Genomic DNA, 12213 nt, shown 5'->3' with positions numbered 1-12213 from the left:
ATCAGCATATGCAGTATTACTTTAGTGTAGCTTAAACCTTATGGTGTTATCTGAATATTTGAGTTTCTTTTCTTTAGCTGATTTTCCATAAATATTAGAAGAGTCACCATAAATCAGTTTTGTCACGCAAAGTGATTCCAAAATGATCATTACTGAGTTTTCTTGGATCCTTGTAACTGGAACCTTTGGGGTTGCTGAGGTTTGTCAGGAAGACAGACAAGATGGTGCCACGTCAGATCTGATTTTTCTGCGTCTGGACTTAAAGATAATCTGTTGTTGATTCTTCCCCTGGTCCTCTCCAAATTCAGATCTCACTTCTTCAGAGGTTTAGAAGGCCCTATTTCACCACTGCCACACAGAAAAAAACAAAGCTCAAGAAAAATAGTATTATAAGACGACTGTTCTACAAGATCAAACATAAATCTTAGGTTAGCATGGCTTTTGGCACTAGGCCTGCAGTTATGAGAATATGCGGAATGGGAACAAAGGCACAGTTCCTAGAGCTTAAATTAATCTAATGTTTTCCCATCTACTTATTGGGCTCTTCAAATATAAGATACTCATTACTAAGTTAATTATTCAGCCTTTGGGATACCCCCCTTTTTTAACTTGTATGATCTAAGCTAGAATGAGAAGGCATAGGAATATGTAATAAAAAATATATATAGGTCATTTGGGAAGAGGAAAGAAGGGAGGAAGGAAGCAGTTAAGTATTTCCTTCGAATAAGAGACTCTCACGGTATACTTCAACATCTTAAAATTAATGGCAAAAAGCTAAAACATCTAAAAAATTTTGATTATGGGCTCTTTGAATGCCGTTAGCACTTAAGCTAATATTGTTTTATTTAGGCACTAACTGTTGCATACTCTGCCAATAGAAATAAAGTACATATTCATGCAGACGAAGAATTCCCCTTCATATTTCTAAGTTCATAACTCTCCTAACTAGCCCCAGTCAATTTTATTTTTATAGCCAGTGTTTACCATATTTACTTTTTAAAATATTTCCCCTTGGGAGGGGTAACACATGAATTTAGAAGAAAATATAACTTAAATGTGAATGCTTGGAATTATTTTAAAAATGAGATCTGTTGATTCTGACTGGCATGAACAATGGTATAAGAATAAAAACATAGTAATTTAGATATGGAGTGCCTACCCATTATATTTTTTTCTCAATTTTTTTTTGCGGGGGCCACACCCACTGATGCTCAGGGGTTACTCCTGGCTATGTGCTCAGAAATCACTCCTGGCTTGGGGGACCAAATGGGACGCTGGAGGATCGAACTGTGGTCTGTACTAAGTTAGTTCATGCAAGGCAAATGCCCTACCGATTGCACCACCACTCCTGCCCCTATTTTTTTCTCAAATGTTTTATAATTTTCCTTTAGTATTAAACTTGCAGCACGGATAGTACAGTGAGTAGGGTGCTTGCCGTGAATGCAACCAACCAGGATTATATTCCTGGCAGCCCAAATGATCCCCCAACACCGAGTGATCCCTGAGCACCGCTGGGTGTGCTCCAAAACAAAGCAAAATAAAACAAGTAAGAATATCCTGACTCTGAATGCAATCATGGATTTTACTTTTTTCTTCTTCTTTGGTAATACCTCCAGTATCAGGGATGGAACTAGGACCTGACACGCACAGTGTATGTTCTATCACTGAGAAAGATTCCCAGCTCTTTTACATGTCCTTTAACCCTCGAGTTTCCTGTGATTTGGGGGGGGGGGGTTGTCACACCCAACAATTCTCAGGGTTACTCCTGACTCTGCACTCAGGAACTACTCCTGGTGGTTCTTGGGATACCATATACAAGTGCTGGGGATTGAACCCAGGTTGGCCACATGCCACTTTATACCATTGTTTTTGACAGCAAAGATGAGAAATTATAATGGCTTTCTGCCCTCAGTTATCTGTGAAGTATTCATCTTTGATAGACAAGATGAACAATTCTACTTGGATGAACCTCAGTGATTTGATTTTTCTGAAATATAACAGTATCTAAAATAGGATTTAAACTTTTTTTTTTGGTTTTTGGGTCACACCCAGCAGCGCTCAGGGGTTACTCCTGGCTCTATGCTCAGAAATTGACCCCAGCAGGCTCGGGGGACCATATGGGATGCCGGGATTCAAACCAACGTCCTTCTGCATGCAAGGCAAACACCTTACCACTGTGCTCTCTCTCTGGCCCCAGATTTAAACATTTTAGTACAGAAATCACTATTAACTTGGTTCAAAATTAGTATATGTAACTTAGTTAATATTGATATTTACCAATTGCCATTCTAAATGTTGCTTTTTGCCTCTTGGCAGCATATAAAATTACAAGTTGTTAAATTTCATCTAGCAATAATGAGACTTAAGTTGCCCTACATTATTATAACTAACCTTGAGTTTGAAAGAAGGCAATGTAGGTGGACCACCTCTTGACTACTGATGACCATTATACATCAAAACTTCACTATCCTTCTATTCTTATTCAAAAAATAACATTTGGAAAACAATAATCATTACACAGTAAATTTAACATAGTTATAAAGCCTATCATGAGGGTTTTACAACTTGGGCAATAGGTGTATAAAGTTAAGATGAGATTTCAGGGACCAGAGAGATAGCACAGCAGCTTGTCTTGCAAGCAGCCGATCTAGGACCTAAGGTGGTTGGTTCGAATCCCGGCGTCCCACATGGTCCCCCATGCCTGCCAGGAGCTATTTCTGAGCAGTAACCCCTGAGCGCTGCCGGGTATGGCCCAAAAACAAACAAAAGATCAGATTTCATTGAGAAGTGGGTTGTTTAACTTAAACCATTAAATAATTTTTTTCTAAGTTTGTTGCGATGGGGTCAGGGAAACAGCTTAATGTGTGAGTGCCTGGAAAGCATGCTTCACATACAGGTGGCTCGGATTCAATCTCCAGCATTCTAGGGCTTCACAAGCAGTTGAGTGCCAGAGCAATTCCCAAGCACTACTGGGAGTCTGATGATAGGAAAGTGTAGAAATGCATTTTCCCCTAAAAGTATCTCCCATTTATTTTTAAAACCCTCTATAACAAGAAATTCATATATATTTTTGGCAAATTAATACAAATGGTCAGAATAACCATCACTTGTTTTTTTGGCAAACTCGGGTAACTTTTAAGTTTAAATTTAAGTTAACCACAATATATTATGAAATTAGGAATTTTGTTGTTTTGTTGGTCGAGGAAATTAAATCCCTCCCTCCCCTTTTTTCTACTACATCTGGCTGTGTCTAGAGCTTACTTCTGGTTCTCCACTCAGGGATCAATCCTAGAGTTCTGCAAACCATATGGGGTTCTGGGGATCCTACCCAAGTCAACAAGGCAAGTGTCTTACCCACTATGGTATCTCTCTGGCTCAAATAAATTTTTCTTACCTACATCTGTTAAGGCAAAAAGAAAATGTGGGGCCCAAGAAATAGCTCAAGGGTTGTATGACATGGCCAGTATGACATGGCCCCCCTGAGCAGTGCAGGGAGTAATAGCCAGAATCAGCAAGTATAGCCCCCAACAACAAACAACTTATTTTTCTTGGGTCCTCACTTTTCTTGGGAATAGTCTCATAAATGTTAAAAATAAAAAGCAATTGGTGGGAGATCATGAGAATGGAAAACAAAGAGTCAGCTTATTCACTGGGCTAGAGTACATGTATTTCATGCAGAAGGCTTGGATTCAGTTCCTCACACTCTATGCTCAGTCCTTGAGCACTGAACCAGGAGTGGTCCACGAGCACCACCAGGTAGGTCAAAAACTAAAACAAGAACAAGTCAAAAAGAAAAGGAAGAACAAAAATTATCATGGAGATGGAAATTTAAAACAAATTCAAATTAAGTTGGAGCAGAGTAAAGAGATGGCTCAAAGGTGACATGCTTTGCATGCAGGAGGCTGGGGTTCAATCCCCATGCCAGATAATCCTGGGAGCATTTCCAGGAATAACCGTCAAGCAACCAAAGGGCCAAAGTAGCACTTAGGTACCACCAGGTATGACCCCATCAATACAAACAAACAAACAAACCCAAAAACAAAAATCTAAATTAATTTTTAACTGATCAATTGTAGACTCCAAGTGGCTGACAAATATTCTAAATGACAATACAGAAAAAGTGAAAAATTGGGATTTTAAGATTTATTCCTAAGATTTTTTTTTTTTATCAACTCATATATTTTCACATTATTCAAACCTGTTCATTGGATACCTTACTAGGCACAGCAAACAAGAAGCGGTTTCCTGAAAGAATCATTGCCTATTTCCTAGGTTGAAAAAGTCCTTGTTTGGGGCCGGAGAGATAGCATGGAGGTAAGACGTTTGCCTTGCCTACAGAAGGACAATGGTTTGAATTCCAGCATCCCATATGGCTCCTGTCAGGAGAGATTTCTGAGTGTAGAGCCAGAAGTAACCCCTGAACGCTGCTGGGTGTTACCCAAAAACCAAAAAGAAAAAAGTCCTTCTTTGTACTCTACCTCATTAGGTAGAATATATAACTTTGTGGTCAAATTTAGAAATACAGAAATCATATAGAGCAGGTTCAATTTCCAGCTCTAATATTTAACTGAATACATCTGAAGGAAAGTTTCTCTGAATCTGTCCATTTGGGTACCTCATATGACTATGAGAATGTTACAACTGTATGTGCAAATCATACTGAGTGCTAACTAAATGGATGCAGAGATTACTGAGAGCCCTAGGATCACTAAGTCAACCCATGCGTCTTAAAACCTGGGCTGCAACTTCAAGTTCTTAACCGCCAATATGACTCTACCCAGCATTCTTTCTGTAATCCCTGGCTTCTGGACCTCAGCTATCAAGCTATTCCAGACTATATTCTCACAGAACAGTTCTGTATACTGGAATCCTAACAGCTGTTACACAAAATACCTGTAGCACTGGCATTTACCTCTGAGAAGTATTTGTTTAAAAAAAAGGAGATGGAAGGAGATGGTGGGAGAAAGGGTAGGGAACTGATCTAAACAGATTACTGGCAAAAAAAAAAAAAGGCAAAAAAGAACTTGGAATTTTAAAAATAATTTGGTAACATGGAATGACCTCAGGATCACATCAAGCAAAATACGTATATACTTACCACTAAGCTATATGTACCCTTAGCAGAAATTTGAATTCATGACTGAACCCAGTTAAAATTAATAAACAGCTGGAATTGAATAGCTGGTACAGGAGGTAAAGATGCTTGCACTTTACTTTGCACACAGCTGACCCAGGTTCAATCTCTGGCACCCCATATCTTCCCAAGCCCCGCCAAGTATGATCCCTGAGTGCTGAGCCTGGAGTAAGCCCTAAGCACAGCCAGGTGGGAGCCAAAAACAAAAAAATAAAATGGGCATGTTTTCTTTTTGCTCATAATATTGTTTACCTCAAATAGTATAATTACCTTTTTGTTATTGCTGTTTTGGACTACTCACTGAAGTGCTCTGGGGACCCCACAATGCCAGGGATCTAACTTGAACTCACACATATACAAAACATGCACTTGAGTTTTTGAGCTATCTCCCCAGTCTTAAATTTGGTTTGTTTCTTTTTTTTCCAGTCTTAAATTTGTTATACTAATTCTTTGGGGCGATGTTTTTCCTAATTAGTAATGAAAAAGCATCAAATTTAAAAAGAGAAAGTTGCTATCATCAACAGTAAGTTTTCATTTTTGTGGTGCCAGGCTCAAACCCAGGGCTTCACACATGGAATTTAAAAAAAAATAAAAGTCCAACTGCTGAGTTAGTTACATTCTATGATCTTCGCTGTTTTAGGATACAAGGTTAGTAGGGCCAAGGATGTAACTTGATGGTAGAGATATACCTTGCATATGTGACACTCTCATTTTGACCCATGGAGCAGTCAACAAAACTAAAATACAAAAGCTGGTTTTATCCTATGAAATTTCCATTTCTCTTTCCATCTAGAACATCTCAAATGCTTATTTTAAAATGATTTGTTGTAATGTTGCTCTAAATAGTAGTGCATAATTCATGCCTATCATTTTTTTCTTTTAACTAGTACTCAATGGCCTAGAAAACTGTCAATTATTCTTTATACTATCCCTTCTGAATTTTTTTATTCTCAAAATATTGCTTTACATATTAATCATTAGTCATATGCCATCTTACTGTTAAGTATTTCGCCTGAATATTTTTGCTTTAAAAATAAAACACAGATAAAAAGGAATTCTTGAATTCTAATCTATTGCCACCTTGGTTGTGCTTTAATTAAACTAAGCTTCTTAGTCCTCTTTACTATCAACTGGGTTGCACCATAATTGGTAGCAAGTCTGGTAGGTAATGAATCCATTCACACAAGATTTCCTGCTGTAAGGAAAGATGGTCTTATAAGTGAGAATGTGGAAATAGAAAGAGGGGTAACAGTCCATGTATATTTAGGTTCTTCTTTTATCTTTAGATTTGGATCTGAGACACAAATTCTAATGGCAGGAGGAACAAACAGTTTCCATAAACTTGATTCCTTGTCTTCACAGCACTGGATAGAATAAGGGAGTTATAGTTCCATCCCTGGAGAGAGGACGAATGAGAGGAACTAGAATAGAGTTAACTGGATGTTTTTAATTTCCCCTTTCATTTAAAAGGCAAGTCATGTTTTTAAGTGAATTAAGAAAAAAAGTGTACATTCTACTTAAAGAAGCCTGTGTAGCTAGTTCCAAAACAATACGGTGTGTATTCTGTGTAACATGAAACTTAAGAGAAAACATTGAGGTGTAGCTTTGTGAATCTCTATACATCTCAATTATGTAAAACTGCTTATGTGCATGCTGTTAGCATTTGTCAATAAAGTAAATCAAACTTCTCTACACTGTAATAGTATTTACAAAGAACCCTGCTCTTTAGTATTGGGGAAGCAATTCAACAAATTCAGGTAAAAAGATCATGGGGAAAAAGAAAACTAAAAACTGTCCACTAGGACACCATATGGCTTTGAGATTACCTTTGAGATATGGTCTGAGATTACCTTTCTTCTTTATACTACTACTCTTTGCTGAGTCCCTGAGTTTGTTACAGAACCTTTTTGGGCCACACCAGGCGTTACTCCGGGCAGGCTTGGGGGACCATATGGGACGCGGGGGATTGAACCAGGGATGACCGCGTGCAAAGTAAATGCTCTACCCGCTGTCCTATGGCTCTAGCCCGTTAAGAAACTTTTTATCAGGTTGCTATCATGTTCTTAATTATGAGCCACATTTCAAGTTACATTTCAGGGTTAATAACAATATATTTACTTCTTGATAAATCACTCTATTCAAGACTAAGATAAATCATTTTTTCTATGTTGCTTTAAAAAATTCTATTTTGTGGGCCCGGAGAGATAACATGGAAGTTAAGGCGTTTGCCTTTCATGCAGAAGGTCATCGGTTCGAATCCCGGTGTCCCATATGGTCCCCCGTGCCTGCCAGGAGCTATTTCTGAGCATAGAGCCAGGAGTAACTCCTGAGCGCTGCCACGTGTGACCCAAAAAAAAAAAAAAATTCTATTTTGTTTATATTTTTGTGTATTTATCCATTCTCATTATTTAACTACTGGACCAGCTCTTGTATTATTTCAATTCTTAACACCTCAATGTAGCCCCATACATTTCTGAGCCCGTACTGTGTCCTAATACTTCTTGTTCAACTAAATCTGTGCTAGTCTTAAAGTCTCTCAATTCTTGGCACTATGTCAAAAATGCAAATGATATACAAAATATGACTTGCCTATCTTAAAAAATCTCAGTAACTAAAATGTGATTAAATTACTACTCATAATCACAAAATTATGTTTTAAATATGAAGTAGTTTAGTATCCTTATAAGGTAAGTATTACTTTGTCAGTAATTCACATTAAAGGCTTTCTAGTCAACAGATGTTTACTGGTGGGTCAATTTGCCAGTGTTTTAAATTCCCATGTATTTCATGTAGACTTTTGTCAGCTACAACTAATGGTATTACTACTATAAAAAATAATAAACTATTTCATTTATATGCTGATTTTATAGTTCTCAAATTTTATAATCCTTTAGAGAAAATTAAAGCTTGATGATAAATTGCAATTTGCCACAACACATGTTTTCTCCAAATCTATATAGTATAAAACACAAGACCAATTTTTTTGCACACTCCACTTTTATAGAACAACCAGATTTGTAATTGATTTCTTTATTTTATTAGATTTATCAATATACATGGCAGCTTTCTCAAATCTCAAAATAAGTTCCAAAAGTATGTGATTTTAAAGGTGAAAAATCATTTCTTTAGATACCATATTCCTTGAAAGCTATTAGTCTATTTATAAACAAAATGACTGATAAACTAACACACTTTAGAAATCAGAATATTTTAAATTATTTTAAATGAATACAAGATAGGTCTCTTTAATTAACTATCATAGTTAGATTTAACATCACAAAGCAAAATGACTTATCCCCACTAATATCTCGAGTGGGATAAAGTCATTGGGTTTTACACTTAATATAAGTTTTAAATGTATTATTAAATGATAATATTTTATCAATTATAGGAAATATTCATTTATAGGAATTTCCTTAGGTCCATCCATCTCTTTAGGCCAAGTTTAAGCCCATGTCAATCTTCAGTGCACCTAACCTGCCTAATAAGCTTTTCAATTTAAGATATGAAATTCACTGATAAGGGGAAAAAAGTGAATAAATTACTGTCCAACATAGAAAAAAAATATAAAAGCTAAAAATGAGTGGGACAGTTTTAAGCACTTGAGTGTTAAAAAAATTTAACAGGAATAGCCAATAATATTGAGTTTAAAAATGTCACAGGATAACCTTAAAAATATAATGCATAGAAAAAGTAAAATCATTGCCTTATTGATAAAAAAAAAAAACAACTAAAGTTTAATAGTCATTGAAGGGGTAACAACCACTTGAAGTCTACATTTAAAAGTAAATTTTATCTCAACTAAAACAAACTAAAACAAAGAATTCTATTAAGAAATAACAAAAAATGATAATAAACATTTTTAATAACCTAAGATGTAGATACTTAAGATCCTAAACAAAAAAATATTAATGGTAAAAGAGCTTTGAAATTTTTTCCAACAACGCAATCTTATAAAATCAATTTCTAAATAGCTCATCTCCTTTGCTTTGGTGTTTTATCTGCTATCAACTAAACATTAATACAGTAGAAAAATCACTTAGGTTCTTTTCAAATGCTTGGCATTATAATGTGATCTCATATCTTTCCTCAAATTAAATTTTGCTCCACATATTCCACATGTGTACAGATGAACATCCATGTGCTGTTCCAACTGTTCATTATTTGGGAATATCTGAAAGCAGACCTGGCATATTGTTTCACCCGCAGATAAGTGAGAAATCATATGCCGTACATGGTCATGTTTTCTGAAGTTGCCTTGATCACAAATGGAACAGACATACCTGGCCATGCCTTTGTGCATATCATTGTGCAGTCGCAACTGGCGTTCTCTTAAAAACTGCTTCCCACATGTCTGACACACAAACTGTTTCTCCTTAGTATGAACAGTGTAATGTTCTCTTAAGTGACACCGCTGATAAAAGCCTTTTCCACACAGATTACAGAAATGCTTTCGCCTGTGATCTCTCTCGTTGTCTTCCAGGATGGCACTTTTAAACATATCTTGCTCTAGGCAGCTGGACACATGTTCCACCACGAGGTTTTCCGTTTCAAATCGCTGGCCACAATTAGGACATCGAAAAGGACAGGCGGAATGTTTGAACAACTGCTTCTTTTGCATACTGTTCATCTGGAAATGATTGTCCCTGAAATCGTCCAACATTTCTACAAACATATCTCTTATTTCAGACTGCTCGTCAGGATTCTCTTCCAGATCCATTTTCTCCTCGGCGTTTCCTAACCCGTTCACTGTGAGGTCTTGAGGCTCTCCACATCTTTGAGCATGTTCTTGAAGCTGTCGGCCCTTCACGAGTATTTGTCCACACTTGCCACACGCACAGATGTTCTCGATGTGTTTCGCTAAATAATGAGACGAGAGGTCCTCCTCAGTAATGGTGAGCCCACACAACTCACAAGATGCATTTTCAGTATCCTCGTGTACTGGACTGCTGGTAGGGGGCCTCATAGTTTCTAAAGCACTTCTATCATCAGCACTTGCTGACATCCGAGGTTTTAGAGTTTTCCTGCCACTTTTCTTAATGCCGACGTCTTCTTCAACATAGTATCTGTAAAAGGGCTCTTCAGGTTCATCTTCCAATTCGTCATTATCAGTGGATTCGTTACAATCTTTATCAGTGACTTTAATAATGTTAAAGTCTTTCAGTTCAGTGGTAGGAATATCTTCCGGCTCCATCTTGATAATGATTCTTTTTCTCTCAGCGGCTCTACTTTTGTCTTCACTGGCTGTGTCAGATTCTACTGTGTTTTTTCTGGTCCCCGTGGTGGAGGCGGAATCATCAGGAGCCTGGCTCAAATCTCCTCTGTATTTGTCTGTCTGTGCAGAAAATGTTTTAGAAGACTCCTTTTCGCCGAATTCAGCTTTGATACTACTTTCTTTTCCATCTCTGATATCGACGAGTCTGTGATAGGATCTTGAATTTTGGTACGAATGTCTATTAGTACATGTTAGAACATGCTCATCTAATAATTTTTCACAGCTAAAGCCAAAACCACAACTGTCACAGGTAAAACTCCGTCCGAAGCGTCGTGACACACGTTCTTTTGGAGCAGATAACTTGGACACCGAACTTTTTTTACAGGCATCAAAGAGCGGTTCAGGAAAATTACTTAATTGTAAACATTCTTCGTCAGGCTCTCTCGTATGTGGTGTGTTTACCGTGGAACTTGGCTCTGCACTCCACCTGTTGGCTTCGCTGCCATTTCTAGCACCAGTATCTTCATACATTCTTACCCCAAATATCATTTTGCTGTTCTGTTTGCTAGAAGCAGAAGATGAACATTTTGAACTAGAACAATCGGCATCCTGGATATCTTCTAAGCAATCAGGAACATTGTACAGCTGCAGGTAGTTCATTGCCACTTTAAACTGCTCAAAACTGGACGGAGCTGTCATAATTTTCCCTAAATACATAAATTGCAAAATGAGATCAAAACACTCGGCACTGATTTTCATGTTGCTGAGATTCAACTGAGCAGTGCTGTGTTGGTGGTTCATGAAAAACATCCTAAAATAGGAACTACAAGCGGCTAGTACTGCTTTATGTGCTTGGAAGTAAATGTCATCAATTGCGATGCAACAGTCACAGAGAAAGCCCCACTCCCTTTGGTTGTTTAGCTGCTGAAGGACGTAGCTGCTGTGGCTGGGCTTTGCCATCTTCTACTAATTAGAGACCTATGAAAAATAGAAATATTCAAGTCAGGTATCAGAAAAGTACTTGAAAAATATTCATTTGATCATGACCTGTGACTCAATCAAGGTATGAATAGCTTTCCACTCTATTGCAGCAAATATATACCTGAATCTTTTTTTTTTTTTTTTTTTTGGTTTTTGGGTCACACCCGGCGGTGCTCAGGGGTTACTCCTGGCTGTCTGCTCAGAAATAGCTCCTGGCAGGCACGGGGGACCATATGGGACACCGGGATTCGAACCAACCACCTTTGGTCCTGGATCGGCTGCTTGCAAGGCAAATGCCGCTGTGCTATCTCTCCGGGCCCAACCTGAATCATTTTTAACTTGAAGATAGGCTATTTATTTTAGCTTATTTCTCATACGAACTTGAAAAATATAAGCAAAAGTCAAAATAAAACATTTTGGTTTCAATAAAACTCTTTGGGCTCTGTGCTCAAATTACTCTGTAGATGCTTGGAATCAAACCAGGGTTTCCTGCATGCATGCATGCAAAAAAGCAGGTGCCTGTTGAGCTCTCTCTCTGGCCCAAAGAATCATTAAAAAAAAAAATGTAGGGGCCAGAGCACTAGAACAGCAATAGGACATCTGCCTTGCCCATGTCCAACCCCGGACGAACCCCAGTTTGAAACCTGCATCCCACATGGTCCCCTGAGACTGCCAGGAGCGATTTCTGAGCGCAAAGCCAGGAGTAATCCCTGAGCACCACCGGGTGTGACCCAATCCTCCCACCAAAAGTATTCATTATGTCTTAAATTAAGGCACTATGATTTACAAAATTATCCATAGCAGTTTCAGGCATATCATATTTTCAACACCAATCCCTTCAGTGACAATGTAGCTCCATCAATGTGCCCGCATTCCCCCCCTC

The 12213-nt window shown here is 37.8% G+C and overlaps 1 protein-coding gene across 2 annotated transcripts; it reads right to left on the bottom strand.

Moving 5' to 3' along the window:
• Positions 1-11322, bottom strand: ZBTB1 (zinc finger and BTB domain containing 1). 2 transcript variants are annotated; one of them, XM_049770364.1, is made up of 2 exons: positions 9321-11322; positions 1-348 (listed from the first exon to the last, which is right to left on the bottom strand). In XM_049770364.1, exons 1-2 carry the CDS (start codon positions 11307-11309, stop codon positions 343-345), a joined length of 1995 nt encoding a protein of 664 aa, XP_049626321.1. In that variant the 5' UTR covers positions 11310-11322; the 3' UTR covers positions 1-342. The 2 variants fall into 2 exon arrangements, with proteins under 2 accessions (XP_049626321.1, XP_049626323.1); XM_049770366.1 differs by having other exon boundaries at positions 9418-11322.
• Between the last annotated feature and the right edge of the window lie 891 nt (positions 11323-12213).

Source organism: Suncus etruscus, chromosome 3 (genome assembly GCF_024139225.1).
Source record: "Suncus etruscus isolate mSunEtr1 chromosome 3, mSunEtr1.pri.cur, whole genome shotgun sequence".
In the NCBI taxonomy this organism is placed as follows: Eukaryota; Metazoa; Chordata; class Mammalia; order Eulipotyphla; family Soricidae; genus Suncus; species Suncus etruscus.
This window is presented reverse-complemented; position numbering and strand designations above follow the sequence as displayed.